Raw genomic sequence first — 17,107 nt, 5'->3', positions numbered from 1 at the left:
TCATAGATATGATCCTTTTTCTCCTTTAAACACCACATCAAACCTTTCTATCAGAATAGTCACACCTTCATCTTTGTTCAGGTCTTCTGCTCAAATTGACATCTCAATGCTGTCCCTGTAAACGACATTCCAACCCCAAGTGCGTGTTTTTTATTTCTAAGCTCAGTAACCTGTGTCCATATTAAATCTTCATTTTTCCAGCTCTCGTATGCCTTTCTCTTGTCAAATGCAGGCAGGATTTTATAATTAGCAGCCATCCTCGACTACGAATGTTAAACTTAAATAACAACACAACACCTTTGATGTTAGTCACACACTTTTTATTCTTCTCTCCCATAAAACACACCCGTCACGAGTAACCTCCTACAAACCCACTCTCCTCAAACACTGAATGTCCTGCTCTCAGCCGGGATGCAGTCCCGTAATCCCACAAATAGGAGCACATATATAAGATATGGAATATAACAACTTAACAGAATGGAGCTCCTGATGTGCAGTTCAAGTCCAGTGGGGATATCCAACAAATCCCTAAATATGATGGCTTTAATAGTCCTGCCATTGCTGTGTCCAAACATGATGGTGCCGTGTAGATAAAGTGTTGTCATATCTACATGGTGGGACTGAAATGTATGCAAATCCCCTTTAATGAATGGCTGCAGTGCACTTTGATCACATCTGAATTGTTTGATTTGTAATTTTAAACTGTGAGGCAGAGGAGGAAATCAAGAAAAATGTGACTTTGAACCAAATGTCATAGAGGGCACTGTGACCCTGAAGTGTGCTCATTATTTTCACTGACTTTATGAAGTTAATTCTACTTCTTTTATTTTCACAGGACTTTCCCATTTCACTTGGCCATACACTGAGGTGTCTAATGGTCTCCAGCTCAGGGCTGTCTATGTTAGAAGTGAATCTGAGAAGAGGAGGTCAGACAGTTAAAGAGAGAGAAGAGTTTCCCACACAGCATGGCCTTTGCCAAAGAAAATGGCATGGATGAAAGAACGGTGGACATTAAAGAAGAGGACTGTGAGTGGCTCACACCAGAGGATATGTGTGTGAAGCTGGAGGATCACGAAGAAAGAATTTCAGTTTTTAAAGAGGAGGAGGAGTGCAAGGAGGTGACTGCTGCCATTAAAGCTGAGGATTTGAATGATTTCTCCGTTGGTCTTGAACTTCAAAAGCATGAAACTGAGGATATTTTCAAGCAAGAGGCCTGTGAAGAATCTCCATCCAGTTTACAGCCCTGGTCCACTAATTCGGGACATCTGGCTACGCAGGAGAATTCTGTAGAGATGAAATCAGAGTTATCAGCATCTGAAGAGAAAATCACAGAGGGAAATGGAAGAGAAGGAGAAGAGTCACCTGGGAGTGTTGGAATAAGTGAGTAATGTGATTAAATATAAAAGAAAAAGAGTGTTTATAATTCTAACGGTGGGTGCTTTGATGTTTTTAGAAGATTGAAATGAGAGTTGAAAACACGGTTGATTGAGCTTGGATAAAGACCACCTGCTCAGGTGCATGATAACAAACAATAGGTTACCTAATAAATGATACATTAGAAAAACTTGGGTGAATAAGGAAAAATCTAAAGTGTTGAGCGCATGACTTGAACATCTTGAAGCTTTGACTGAAGCTGTGACGTATGTTAGGCCAACAGCGCATTACGTACAATGAAAATATTAAAAGTCATATTTTGTTAAAGACATGTATATTTCTTAAATTGTGTTACAGTTAAAGCAGAAATGTACACAAAAAGAATTAAATAAGTATGAATAAAATCCTCGCCCCTGTGCTCTAAATAAGAGTGAATTTGCTCAAGCCAGTGCACACCTAATATGTGCCTCATCTTTCTAATGGTAATCTCGTGAATTGTGATGTTAACAGTGACAAGAGCTACCTGTCCGAGCCATGATGACATTCAGGGGGTCTCGGGGTCTTCTTTCATCATCTTGTGTTCTGTTCTCAGGCTGAACTTGGTGGGGCAGCATGGCCTGGACAAGTTGGTAGTGGTGTGAAATTTTCACTTGGAGATGATCTTGGGCCCTTCGGTCTCCCACAGTCACATCGGGTCAGTTTGGAGTCACCACTCCACTTCACCTGCATGTTTTAGGGGATGAGGGGAAGAAACAGAATAACCAGTAACACCATTCCGAACCCCTATGTAGAACAACTGTGTGCAGGATTTGACCCCAGGACACCTGAAGAGTAAAGCAGCTGTGCTAAACACTGTGCCCCCCTAACACAGGCGGATATATTTGTAGGTTTATTTTTTATGCCAGATTAGGTTCTAGAGGATGTAAATATCATCACATACATTACAATTAAGAAGAGAAAACCCAATTTCATTATTGGGTAGGAAGGCTCTGATTGGAGTCTTTAGAGCTGATATTGATCACCCATTCCATTCCGTTAGGATCTGCTGGTGTCAATAATAATAATAATACTGTTTTTCTTTTTTTTCTTTTCTTTTCAATAATAAATGTATTTTTAGCCATGCATAAAGTTCACATTCCACAATAAAGTGCTACTGCATACACAAAGAACATTTACCCATAATGCACACATAATGGAACAAATACAAGCTGAGCAAAAAAAAGGCCTGTCTTAATCATACTCCACATTTCTAATCAAATAAAATGTTCAATTAGATATTTGTAGCCATCTTCTCCGACAAGAAGAAAACGAGACAGTCTTGGTGAACGCTTCAGGTTTTTATCTAAGAATATAAGCATCTCTGCATGTTCTGAGGACAGTCTGGTCCTCCTGCCATACTGAACAGACCCTCGCTGTCCCCACTCGTATAAGGAGGTCACAGGTAGGACAACGACTTTTATTGGTCCTCCAGAAAGCCAGTGGCCCAGCATCTCTTGTGTTATAAGGTTCACAGAGATAAAGATTCACCTCTGATACTGCTGACTCATATCGTTTTTATCTTTATTGTCAATATCTTCATTCATTCTGCAGTCCTGTTTGGTGGGGAGTTTCTTTGGACCTCTTGACTGTCGTCTGTCGCTCTGAGTGCGTCTTTGTGGTCGAGACACCGGCACTAAGCAGTTTGTGTGTTTGAGATTTGCAATCACCTGTGAAATACGTGTGCTCGTACCATTGTTTAATTTGGGTAAAAAAAACTATTATGATAAAAATATCTGTTACAGTATTCGTAACTGTGTAGTGACAATCCACACTCTGCTTATTATGTATAATTAGTAGTATTTTATTTTATTTAGGTTTTTAAAACTAGGCTCGTACCATTCCAACCAACAAGCCAATAAGAGGGCTGATTACAATTTCTAACTAATCGATGTCCACTTGATAATGATTTATATTTATGTACCAGCTCAGTAAAACTCTGTATCCCTTTCCTCCCATCTACCTACACAGTGAAAGGCTAATATAAGGGATTTCATTCAAAACATCTAATGCCTGTTAAATTAATTATACAAATAAATCAGTCAACAAACACTCACTGGCAGATGGAATTGTGGATCTAAATGATCTACAAGGTGACATCTTCCAGAACTGAAAGTGGCTGGTTGTCCAGGCTTATGAATTCCACTGTTTTTGCTGTCCCAGTAAGTCTTTGGTGTTCTTGCTGTCTGTATTATAAGGCTGAGTTTTCTAAGTGCTGCCATTATTGGAGGCCGAGTGAGAGTAGGTGACTGAGCTAGACTAAGCTTACTGGTCGCCTCAGCCTTTGAACAGCTTGTTCTTCACACCAGTCCCTTTTGTGTTGACTTCTCAGATGTTGAATAAGGTTTGTATTGTTGAAAGTGTTCGCAGAGAATCCTCCATCACTGACTTCTTTTTGCACATATATTATAAACCGCAAATTTGTTATCTCTTTTAAGAAGTCAATAAAACTGTTAGACCGGCGAGGACGTGTTTCAGTATTTTGGTAATGTTGGAACTTTTGTCTTGCTTGCTTTTTATCATTCAAGATCAGATGTTAAGATCAGCTAATTTGCTGATCTCGGTCAAGTCATTTGTAGTGAAAATTGGCTGATTTTGATTTGTGATTGATTGATCATATCAGGCCTGTCTTTCACATATGAGAGAAAGTTGGAGAAGTTGAACAGACAGCAGCAGAACATGTAAAGACCACACACGGATTGGCCAAACCATAAATAGCACTTCAGTGTGAGGATGGAACTCCAGCCAGTGTGCCACCACTATACTTGTACTGTTTCATTTATTTTAAAGGCGGGTAGTGGTTAGGAATTTGAACGTCAAACCCTGAAGTTGCAGGTTCAAATTCAGCTATTGTCACCATGTGACCTCGAGCAAGTCACGTGACCTGCCTGTGCTCCATTTGGAAAAACGAGAATTATAAACAATTGTAAGTTGCCTTGGATAAAGATGTCAGGGAAAAAAAAATAATGATATTTAAAATGTGTTATTTCAGAATTGCAGAAGAATGGCAGCTTCTCTCCACCTTCATTTGGTCAGCCCTCTCTTCAATACAATGAGAACAGTATGAAGAAATCAGCAAGAAGATTAGAGAACCAGACAGTAGCCTTTTTGCAATGCAGTTCTCTCCCTGCTACTGGAGTAACACAGACAGAAGCCATCATAACTGATCGACAGCAAGTGGAGGAAGAAATCCAAATTCATACTGGAAAAAAAACATATTGTTGCCCTGAATGTGGTAAGTCGATCTCAACGAGAAGCCATCTTCAGAGACACAGAAAAATCCATGCAGGAGATAAACCTCATTGCTGTCCAGAATGTGGAAAGTCATTCTCAAGAAAAAGCAATCTTCAGACCCACATAAGAATTCACACAGGAGAAAAATCTCATTGTTCAGAATGTGGTATGTCTTTCCAAAGCAGAAGCCATCTTCAGAACCACAGAAGAATTCACACAGGAGAAAAACCTCATTGCTGTCCAGAATGTGGTAAGTCATTCTCATGGAGAAGCAATCTACAGAGACACATGAGAATTCACTCTGGAGAGAAGCCTTTTTGCTGTCCAGAGTGTGGCAAACGATTGTCATGTCAAAGCGCACTTAGGTGCCACAGAATGATCCACACTGGAGAGAAGCAGTACACCTGTTCTGAATGTGGTAAAGAGTACTCTTCCAGAAGAAGTGTTCGAAGACATACACAAAGTCATATTGCAGTAAAGCCTGTCCCAGAATTGAAAAATGATATTTCCATTGTCTCCTCAACCAAAAAAATGAAAAAAATCTGAATGAGGTAAAGGACTCCAGGATAAAGTAGTTAATAAGTACATAAGAATAGTGGAGAAAACACTGAAGGTGGCAAACAGATTGTAGATGTAAGGTAACCTCAGATCCACATATGAATTCACATTAGAATACAACACATATTTCACAAACAGCAAGAATCTTCTTCAACTACTTCAATGTGCAAGAAAAAACCTTATTGTTGTCCTAACTGCAGTTAACGCTTTTCAGACAGCAGTGGCCTTCATAGTCATAAATGACTGTCTTACTTGTGCTAAGCCTCTTAGCTGTTCTGAATGTTGAAAGTGGTCCTCCTGTAAAGCCATCATCAACAACATGTAAGATTTCATGAAGAACTCAGAAACTGTACTGCCAGTCCGTCAGGCATACAGGGACTGATCATCTCTGCACCAGTGCTGTGACATAAGATGGTGAACAATACAAACACCAGACAACAGAATGAGGTAGCAACAGTACTGTGTGGTGATAACAACTTCAACAACGGAACACAACTGAAAAAGTTCAATGTAATAATAAAAAAATGGAGAAGTCAAATCAAATCCACAGTGCAGTGCCAACTACCAGGAGGTGCCACTGACAACAAGAGGAATATTTTTATTTCGGAGCTTTGGAGATGGGGCCTTATCTGAGTAACAATGAACTTGTACCGTCTCTGGGATGTCATCTGATGGCTGACGCCTGGGCTGAGTGCAGACAGCCGTTCTTAACCCTGAATATGAAGAAGTCATTTAGTGACGTCAGCTGACAGCCAATGCTGTCCAATCAGATACTGGAGAGGGACAGTTGAGGAGGACAGGAGACTAAACAGAGAGCTGTCACATGACAGACCAATGTAGAGGGGCTTTATAAGACTTTCACACTAATTTAGGTTATCATTTATAAATGATAAGAGTCTTTACAAACCAAACACACTCATCAGCTGTGTGTCAAGGGTGAGTCCAAAAGTGGGAATTTAAGAAGATCTAAATACAAATAAAATGAAACAGTCAGGGTTCAAAAAGAAATGTTTAAGACATGAAGAGGGCATCACAACAGCATGCTAGGGTTAGCAGAGGGGACCACAGTTGTGAAGAATATCAATTAATGTATAGAAGAAATATTATTTAAAATAATATTTTCATGATTAGTTCAACACGATAAGGAATGCAGAACACAATGAAAATGAAATGAACTGATTTTATTTTCTGACATATAAGAGAAAAAGCAGAAACACACAGAGATCTCTGCTGACCCAGCTGTTTCTTTGATAAATTAACCTAAAAATATAACGGATGTCACTTTGCTCCATGTCAGTATATCCTGGGGTGGTGTGTGAAGGACACTCTATACTCCAAATGTGTTGGTTCAGGTTTCAGTTTGAGTTCAGCACCTTCTTCATATTGATACCCAAGATAACGTTTCTTCACCTCGAGACTACAAGCTGGAGGCCACAAGAGCTCAATAAACTCCAACAGCAGGATGGACGATTAGAAAGCTCTGCTCTGAGAGAGTGTCAGCTACACAAAGCTTCGGCTTCATTTACTTGACAGAAAACTCCAACAAGCAGAAGTGGCCCCTTCTGTACCCCCACCACTGAAGGTCACATTTGACCCCCTCACTACTCAGTGTTGGTTCACTCTGCTTGGACTTTCTGTATTTTGTAAGTTTGTGTTTCATTTTTTGGCCACACTGTTTTTACATTTCATGTCATTAATGTTCTCAAATGTGTGAGTATAGCTTGACTCTTACAAGGACTTATCTAAAATGGGTACATTGGCCATGTAATGGAAAAAGATAAAAGAAAAATATAAAAGTGGAAACCACAAAGTGAAGAGGTGACATCGATGAAATATGCTCAGTGGCAGAGGTGACAAGGACAAAATCAGAAAGGACAGCACAGAAAAGGCAGGTACCAACTGATAACAAAAGAAAAAAGCTGATTGGGGAAAAGAACTGTCAGTCACTCCTGAGTGGACTGTTGAGGACAGCCGTGACATGCAGACTTCAAAGTTCATGTTATTTTGATTTCAAATCTGTGACCATGCACTGAGTAAGTCTTTGGACACAGCAATGGCAGGTCTATTAAAGCCGTCATATTTAGAGCTTTGTTGGATATCCTCGCTGGACTTAAACTGCGCATCGGGAGCTTCATTCTGTTAAGTTGTGATATTCTATATCTTATATATGTGCGCCTATTTGTAGGATTACAGGACTGTATCCTGACTGGGAGTAGGACATTCAGGGTTTGAGGAGAGTGGGTTTGTAGGAGGTTACTCGTGACGGGTGTGTTTTATGGGAGAGACGAATAAAAAGTGTGAGGCTAACATCAAAGGTGTTGTGTTGTTATTTAAGTTTAACATTCATAGTAGAGGATGGCTGCTAATTATAGAATCCTGACTGCATTTGACAAGAGAAAGACATACGAGAGCTGGAAAAAATGAAGATTTAATATGGACACAGGTTACTGAGCTTAGAAATAAAAGCTTAGAAATAAAAAACACGCACTTGGGGTTGGACTGTCGCTTACAGGGACAGCATTGAGATGTCAATTTGAACAGAAGACCTGAACAAAGATGAAGGTGTGACTATTCCGATAGAAAGGTTTGATGTCGTGTTTAAAGGAGACAAAGAATCGCATCTATGAGGCATATCCATATTTTACAGAGTTAAAAGGGCAAGTGCAGTTTTTATGGTGGATTATATCATCGATTTGGAGCAGAGATATTCCTGATGGGTAATTCCTCATGAAATTATCACACTTTTGGACCTCATCATCACAGATTTTAATAAAACCAAAATTTCTGGAGATGTTCATGACATTACAATGTAGCTTTAGTTAAAAATTGGCCAATTTTAAAATATAGGTTTTCAGGCTATTCATTTTGTTTCTGACAGGGGGCGATGTAACTCCCTAGCTGGAATAAGTTATTATGTAATTGCGGCGTTTTAAGTAACCGAAAACTATATAGATATGATATTAAAAGGCGATATCCATCCCATAGTGATACAGCGGTAAAAATCACATAAGAGAAAATGTCTTAACTTTCTTTACTGACGATTTACGCGGCATTACAGATGGGAAGCCAATAGCAAGACAAATACCAAAGTGGGATCTTGATCTGTACAGTCTGCCATTTTTCGTCGCTGCGCTGGAAGGGTTTTCAGGACGGATGACGATATCACCCATCCGTCCATCTGCTTCGAAGTGTTTGTCTGCTGTCCAAGTCTTTTTATATTGTCTTCTCCACGTGCAGGCCCTTACTTAGGTAAATAGTCCATTTCCAGACAAGGAAAGAAGATTTTGTGCTAATTGTTAACAGAGGATGACATAGTATACACCTGTCTTTAGGCTGACTATACATTCCTCCAGCTGTCTTTGTCTATCTTGTCCTATGCTTGGCCCAGTACTTCTAAATGCTGAGAGCTCCTGTGGGCTAACTTTGGCCTGGCCTGTTCATGTAAATGGATTTATAAAATAATTATTGTACAGAGCACAGTGACATTAAACTTATACTCATATTACACTCCTCTCTTCAAGGTGTTGAAACTTCAAGGCCACTTTCCCAGAATTCATCTTGCGAGTGACCTGCTTGGTTTCATGGATTTTTGGCACCTTAGCAGGTTTTGTGATGGATGTTGAGATGAAGACATCAAACATTACATCAGGTCTGCTTTGGCTGCCCACCCAGAGAGTCAGCCCTGTTTTTGACTTGAGTTGTCCCAGTTCAGGTGCACTGAGGGGATCATCTCTTTTCGTGACTCTAGAAGGTTCTATAGCAGTGGTCTGAAGATTCTCCGTGTACTGTAGAGTTCTTGCTGTGTACTTATTGCTCCATTGAGACTTACAAACTCCAGTCACACAGTCGAAGTGATCACGGCCTTCATGACAAACCTAAAAGTGTCCCTGCCCTTTTTAAGGGACGTTTTACTGAACATCCATCCTGGGTATGACACTAATCAGCAAGCAGGTCCTCCAACTTGCAGTGAAAATGTGGGTGTTGGTAGCAGTATAGTATAACATAGTATACGCCTGTCTTTAGGCTGACTATACATTCCTCCAGTTGTCTTTGTCTATCTTGTCCTATGCTTGGCCCAGCACTTCTAAATGCTGAGAGCCCCTATGGGCTAACTTTGGCCTGGCCTGTACATGTGAATGGATTTATAAAATAATTATTGTACAGAGCACAGTGACACTAAACTTATATTCTTATTAGAAGGAGTCATTGAGATTCAGTGTTTAAAGTGGTAGTTTGTCTTTCCTGTGGGGGCTGCCAGTTGCTTTCTTTGTGTTTTTCGGCTCTCAGTCCAAACACAGTCACTCCTGTCAAAGCTGCTCTGATGCTCCATCACACACACTGCCTTTCACACCCCAACCCAAGGCCATCTGATAAGCTGAGGCTCTCCAACTGGGGGGTCTTCCTGTCCTGCCGAGAGTCACTTGCCAAACCGGTTTGAAGCTCTTCCACCAACTCGGCCATCAAATTCCTCAGTCAGTCCTAAAGACTGTGGGGGGTGAGGGGGTCTTTAAACATGAAAGCTTCTCACCAATTAAACACTAATATCACATTGCTGTGTCTAACTTACAAATAAAGACATACAAAATATTTATCAACTTAAATACAAAAGTTCACAGCACAACAACATTCAAGTGGAGTCAAGAAGACGAGAATAAAAAAATAAATAAAATAAAAAGGTGCTTTCAGAGTCAGCGTTATCTGTAATTAATCTAATTATGATATTGTCTGCCGTACTTTAACATATATGTACATTTGACCACAGTGTGTTCTTGTTTGCCGTAAAGTGTTTGGGGTTAAAGGGTGAGTTTCTGGCAGGATTAGTGGTTCAGAAATAAACGCCTTTCTGAGACAAACTGCACCTCTACGCTCTTTTATCGTATGAAACATTTTGGCATCAAGGATGGCTGAATTTTCACTTCCACCGCCTTCTCCCTTTCCTTCCCTGCCTGGAGAGCCTCCAGTGCCTTGGTCCCGCTGGCTGGAGTCTTTTGAAACTTACCTCGTGGCTCTTGATTTGTAAAATGTAAGTGATGTGCACAAGAAAGCTTTGCTCCTACACTGTCTGGGAATGGAGGGACAGCGCGTGTTTAAGACTTTGGGGAACGCAGCCACATACTCCACTGCTGTGACTCTCCTGGAGACGCACTTCTCCTGCTCGCAAAGTGCTATCCTCGACCGAATCCTATTTCGTAAACGGCGACGGCAAGTGTTGTGGAGAAATCTCAGAAAATGAAAAACAAGCAGAGTCTTCAGAAAGACAGTCAGAATTTAAGACTTTATTGCACGGCATAGAAAACAATTGCAGAGCACATAAAGCCTGTCTCAATTCAGTGAGCCCCGAGTGTCCGGAGCACCCCGAATATATTATTATTCTTATCTCCAAATGCCCCCCTTCCAGACTGGTTTCCCAACATCTACTGTATAGAGTTTCCCATGATGTTGTCCCCACTCAGCACCTTTACCCATAACAACCACCTGATGTTCCAGACCTTCTCATAACAATATTCATATCCCTGAAGACATCCCCATAACAGTATTCTTTCCATAATAATATTTTTGCTGGCAGCACATATTTACTATCTGGCGATTAAGTATCTCCTGATTACCCCTTCCTTCCTTCTTACGGCCTAACCCTAAGCTGTTAAGATTGATGGCCTTTCAGTTAATCAGTTCTTAAGTATTCAATTCCTAACAATTAAGTTGAGATCAGAAGGGTCCATGTTTAGAAACTGGACTGCCTAATTTTAATTCAATAAATGATTATTTGTTGCACTAACATCCTGTAAGTCTAAGGCTAACATAACAGGCGGCTGTGCCAATGAGTGGTAGCGGACAGCTTCAAAGATAAAGGCCAAGCTGCAGACAGCCTTGACATGACACAGTGCTTCACGCTTGAATGAAGGAAAAAAGACAAGCCTTCAACAACTGCAGTAGTATATAGTCAGACATCCTCTGTCAAAATGTCAGTCAAAGATGATTGATGACTTGATGGCAGCTGACAGACACTTGTACACTGACGTGTAGAAGCGTGTTATTCAGATCCAAGTACTGTAGTCTTCACCGTTCCCAGGAATCAGAAACTCTAGCAGCGCGACTTCAGATAGAGCTGAGAGAAGGGGGTACCTTGACTTAGATATGCTTTTTTCTAAGCTAGTCTGAGTATAGGGTACCGTAAACAAGTCCAGTTTGGATTTCACACACTCTTGAGACATTCGATGAAGAAAGACATTTTGAGTTAAAAAATGTTTTTCGATTTCTTTTTTCTGCTGGCACCGGACTTATCCTTGTGGCGGAGAGAAGAAAATGATGTAAAAGCTGAACGGCACGTCTTTTTGCTGATTGGGCCTGCGCGTGACCCAGGAGGTCTCTTACGCTTAGTTTTCCTCATCACCATCAGCCCCGACCCACCTGGATTTTCTTCGCTTCCTCGAGTCATCGCTCCTGACATGGCCCCTGCCACCAAGTCTTTGACAATATTCTTAGCGGCTGATTTAATGTGTGGTTTGACAATTTCTAATCTTCTTTGCAAGAGAGGCAAAGCTCTTCTAAACAGACTGCGAAATATTCCGTCGATCCCAGAACTGTACATCACCGGGGCCCCAGAGAACCCAGGGAGGCCGTTGCCTGCTTGGGCTTAATAATAATAAAATAATAATAATTCATTACATTTATATAGCGCTTTTCTCAGTACTCAAAGCGCTATCCACACAGGGAGGAACCGGGAAGCAAACCCACAATCTTCCATAGTCTCCTTACTGCAAAGCAGCAGCACTACCACTGCTCCACTGCACATAAGGGCTAGGGTCCTGGTAAGATCTCATCTCTGTATTAGTCGTGTGTACACCTCTTAGAGGGTCTGAAATGTAACTTGACTATGACCTTGCCAAACTGAAATGGAACTGCTTTGTTCTGATCCGTCTTTATTTCAATGGTCAAAGTATCAAACTGAGCCTTGCTGACCGGAGCGTAGTGCGGCTTGTCATAGGTGATTGTGGTAATCTTATTCATCTCATCCTCAATATGTACGCATCTCAAGAGAGGGACGTAGCTGTCTCTGACTCTTTGGTAAGACACAATGTCGCTGTAGACGTAAAAGGTATAAAACCCCACTCTGATAGGTAAGGAGCTTCATTCACCATTCCCATGGTTTTGTCTGAATGAGCTTCTAGAATCCTCCCCAACTGCCCCCTGACATGAAGAGTTTCATCCTTCACAGTGCGTATGACGTAGAATCTTCGCTCCAGAGCGCTGTAGAGGAATCTGATGGTGTTTTCCGGTATCGTAGTGACTACTGAACCAGCCTCGATGGATTTCAGTTCTTTCATCACAACTTCATCCATCTTGGATGTAACTTTCTCGAGGCTAGAGTAATAGCCTGCAGGAATAGTATAAAATCTGGTTATTCGCGGGGACATCACAATAAATTCATTATCCGTTTTGTCTAGGGTGTTCCAGGCATGCAGATACTGAATTTCGACCAATCCAACTTCCCAGTTGCCCTGTCGTTCGATTGGGGCAGCTAATTTGATGATACAATCGGTGATGGTATTATTAGGGAAAACATCCCTGGAAGAAATGCTGGGAAGCACAACGTAAAAGCTTTTTCTCTCCATTGTAAACACACCGTGAATGAAATACTATTTTTGCTTCTCAGTATTTAACGTCTTGCGCGTAGCTTTCAGGGATCCAACTGTTAAACTTTTCGGGCCATCTCAGCCATTTCACCAAAATATGCTTTTTTTCTATTGATATTTTTTTTTCGCCAAAATTTTTTCAATCCTGAAGACGTCCGTTCCTCAAATCTTTTGTAACTCCGCGTTGTTAAAGGACCCTATAATGTCTTCGCCGTCATAATCTTTGAGTTTGTAGACAGGCGGATCCCTCGGGACTAGTTCAGAAACGGTAAATACCTCATCTGAAAATGTTTGTTCATATCCCTTGGTAAAAGGATTCCGGGATTTCAACACTCTCACCGTATCACCGATTTTGAAGTTATATTTTGGGTTTCTTTTGGGTTTAGTTAGGCCGAATAATGTTTTAAAGACTTTCCAAGAATTGGAACTATTCACCTCGGCTGGTGCCATTTTTATGCCTCGGTGATAACTTTCACCAAATCCTGTAGCCCTTGCAGATCAGACCATGTATTCCGGGAGCTGAAATAATGCCACATTTTGGTCTTCAGAGTTCAGTTGAATCTCTCCACCACCGAAGCCTTTAATTCACTAGCGGTGGTAAAATATTTTATCCCGTGTTTATTGAGCAAGCTTTGAAATTCCTGATTGAGAAACTCTTTACTGCTATCGGTCTGAAGTTTGACAGGAACTCTACCTTCCTCCAAAATTTCGCGAGAAGCCCTCATCACTTCTTTACCTGTTTTGTTTTTCAGAATCCTGACCCAGGCATATTTAGAAAGAATATCTATACAAGTCAGCAGATACTTGTAGCCTTGGTTATAGTCAGCCAGGTTTTTCATATCCACAAGATCGATCTGCCATTGCCCGTGTATATTGGAAACATACACGTTATTCCAGTGGTGGACCGTCAGGGCCTGCAAGGCCTTCTCTGCTGGCCTAAAAAAATATCTGAATCACACACTGATGTTAATTAGATTTTGTCCATGAATACTTATTAAATAATTCCAAATAGGCTGTCCGCTTCCTTTCATAGCTTTTCCGATGGTTGTGCTGCTTCCAGACATGTATTTTTGTATTAGAGCATTCAACCAATCACATTTCAGCCATCATTTGTTGCCAGGCAGGGTGAAAGTGAAAGAAGTCTGCCCGGAGGCCTTCACAATCCGTTCTGCAGGCCCTCTAACACAAAATAAATGTCGATTAAACCGTTGCTTCAACCAATCAGATTTTGAGTTGGTTTCACTAGGGCCCTCTAGCAGGCGTACGGCAACGTCACCATATTCAGACCCATTGATTGGATAGGATGGTGTAATAGCTGTTTTGTCACGCCATGGCTGAAGGAGGAGAAGAAATAGATTTGGTGGCAGATTTACTTTCAAGGCCATTTTCAAGACGGACTTTTCAAGAAAAGCTGGACATTGTTAAGAAAGGTCAGACAACTCCGAAGCTAGCTAGTCTGTCACAACCATGAGGAGGATTTGTCCGCCACTTTCAGGTTACCAACTACGAGTGGTACCCCTGGCTCACAGGGTCCGAGGAACACTGTAAATCGTATTGCTGGGAGTGCTTGTTATTTGCCACTGGTCGACATGGTGTTTGCAGCCACACTGGGTTTGTAAATTTGACTTGCCTAACCAAGGCAGCAACGAGACATCAAAGCTCAGCCGGACACTTACAAGCAACGGTGCTTTCCAAAACGTTTGGGGAAACCAGAGTGGATCTACAGCTGAACGAGCAAGTGCACAGGGAAACGGAGCTCCACAACGAAAAGGTGAAGAAAAACAGAGAACTCTTAAAAGACTGATAGACTGTGTTATTTTTTTGGGCAAACAGGAACTTTCATTTCGGGGACACGATGAAAGTGCGGGATCCAATAAAAGAGGAAACTATGTGGAGCTTCTTTCTCTCATTGCTGAGAGCAACACGGATTTACATTACCACCTGTCCACCAATAAAGTGTTTAGTGGGACGTCGGGTAAAATACAAAACGACCTGATCACTGCTATTGCTGAAGTGATGGAAGAAGAGATAAGAAGTGACATTAAAAAAGCAGCGTTCGTCTCTATTATGGTGGATGAGACGACAGACGCGAGTAACGCTGCGCAGCTAGCACTGGTCCTGCGTTACATAACGGGCACAGGTGTCAAGGAGCGATTTGTCAGATTTGAAGATGTTACCAGTGGGAAGCGAGCCGATGACATTGCAGGTCTTATCATTAGATTTTTGTTGGAAAATGAATGTCTGGGTAAAGTTGTGGCACAGTGTTTTGACGGCGCAGCGGTCATGTCTTCTGGATACTCCTTTGAGTATCTCGCCGTTGTTATCCATGGAGATTCTCACGTTCTAGTATTATCCGTGTATAGACCTCCAAAATTCAACGCATCTTTTTTTGAGGAATTCTCTGACTTAATGTCAATTTTAATTACGAACTATGACACACTCTTAATAGTCAGCGACTTTAATTTTCATTTAGATAATCAGTGTGACCAAAAAGTAAAAGAATTTATGAACCTCCTAGACTCTTTTGATTTGAGACAGCTTGTTAATCAGCCTACACATAAAGCAGGTCATACGTTAGACTTAGTGATTACTAAAGGACTAAAAGTTGATATAAAACAGGTCATTGATACGGGTCTATCAGACCATTTTCTTCTACTTTTTAATATAGAAATAATGATAGAAAACACTCATGAGAAGCATATTGTTAAAAAATGCTTCTTTGACTCATCAGCAGCTTTAAAACTTACAAACATTCTAAGCAATCAGTCCGTTTATAGTGCCAACTATAATTGTTGAAAAGGCAATATATTATTTATGTGTTGTATCCCTTCAATTAATTGTCTTCCACCTTGATTTATTAGTTATTGTGATTGGCCTATGCTGAGTTGGAACTTGGCCTATCACGGGGCTTCACTTTGAACATTATAGATTAGTTTGGTGGCATCTGAGCAGTAGAGTGGGAGCTTCGTTTAAATGTGAAAGTATGCGTATTTAATTTTAAAGTAAGTGGAATTCAATTGTTTATCCTTAAAGTATATTGTTTATATGTTTAAATTTGTAATTTGGATATATATATATATATATATATATATATATATATATATATATATATATATATATATATATTTTGTACGGTTTCTAAATATAGACGTTTGAGGAAGTTAAAGTATAGTTGAACAGACGCTATATGGAGTTCCACACATTGTTTGTTATGGAATTGCGGTATTATCGTTTCCTCATGTATAATATGTATATATGTTAAGAATAATTACTTATTTAATTTGAGTAAATGCTTTATGGTTTAACGTTCTAGTAATTTCCGATATTGATGTTATCTGGAGTGTAGTACGCCATCTACTGGATAAATGAAGTACCTGTTAATGACTAATGTTAACATTGACAAACTGAAGAGAAAGAAACTGGGATAGCTAATTTATGTTTATTATTATTTATTTAGACCATATCTTCACATTGTATAAGTTTGGAAGAAATTAATAAATAGAATTTGGACATCTTCATCCATCCCTGACCGGATGTGTGCAGTGGTTGTAATTTAATCCGAACCAACAAAATTCTTCACTACAATAATAGCGAGGATAATGTAAATAGTAATGTGGAAAGATTTAATACTAAGGTAAGAGCTGCTGTTGACTTAGTTGCACCTGAAAAGACAGTTAAAAAATCTTCTAGCATTGTTATACCAAGGAAGACCCAAAGAGTGTCTGATTTAAAGAGAACATGCCGTAGAGCTGAGCATAAATGGAGGAAAACTAAACTAACTATCCACTATGAAATATTAAAAGTTAAAATAACAGAATACAATAACACAGTCCGTCTTGAGAGGCGCTGCTATTTCTCTAAGATTATAAATAACAATGCTAGTAATCCCAGAGTCTTATTCTCAACAGTTGATCATCTGTTAAACCCAAGTAACTCAAAGGAATGCCTCCAAAGTACTTCCAATAAAACCTGTGAGGCTATCGCTGTATTTTTCAATCAAAAAATTAATGATATTAGAAATAACATAGTATATCTCCCCAACACTAAGGATCCTCCTAAACCCCAGTACCCCATAATAAACAAATTAAAGTCTTTCACTAGGATAGATTTACCTGATTTACTTAAAATAATTTGTCAAATGAAACCCTCCACCTGCGTCCTTGACCCAATACCAACAAATTTTTTCAAAGAAGTATTGGGTGTGCTTATTGATAATGTTCTTGACATAGTAAACTCGTCATTAGATACGGGGGTCTTCCCAGGCTGTCTTA

The 17,107-nt window shown here is 40.2% G+C and overlaps 3 protein-coding genes across 5 annotated transcripts in view; 2 read left to right on the top strand and 1 right to left on the bottom strand.

The window, feature by feature from the left end:
* The window catches only part of LOC114641514 (gastrula zinc finger protein XlCGF7.1-like), a 688,851-nt gene that overhangs the window by 385,985 nt on the left and 285,759 nt on the right, over positions 1 to 17,107 (bottom strand). The window lies entirely within an intron of this gene.
* The window catches only part of LOC114641540 (tigger transposable element-derived protein 1-like), a 769,935-nt gene that overhangs the window by 624,603 nt on the left and 128,225 nt on the right, over positions 1 to 17,107 (top strand). The gene's annotated exons all lie outside the window — the stretch shown is intronic.
* Positions 947 to 17,107, top strand: part of LOC114641537 (tripartite motif-containing protein 16-like) — a 721,005-nt gene continuing 704,844 nt past the window's right edge. For both annotated transcript variants that reach the window (XR_007934957.1, XM_051927826.1), the window contains exon 1: positions 947 to 1,380. Coding sequence is in view for 1 of the 2 variants with exons in the window: in XM_051927826.1 (XP_051783786.1) it covers positions 966 to 1,380 (415 nt within the window). In the remaining variant the exon portion in view is untranslated. The remainder of the gene's footprint in view (positions 1,381 to 17,107) is intronic.

This window comes from Erpetoichthys calabaricus, chromosome 5 (assembly GCF_900747795.2).
Source record: "Erpetoichthys calabaricus chromosome 5, fErpCal1.3, whole genome shotgun sequence".
NCBI lineage: Eukaryota > Metazoa > Chordata > Cladistia > Polypteriformes > Polypteridae > Erpetoichthys > Erpetoichthys calabaricus.
The sequence above is the reverse complement of the archived record's forward strand: the minus strand, read 5'-3'. Positions and strand labels throughout refer to the sequence as shown.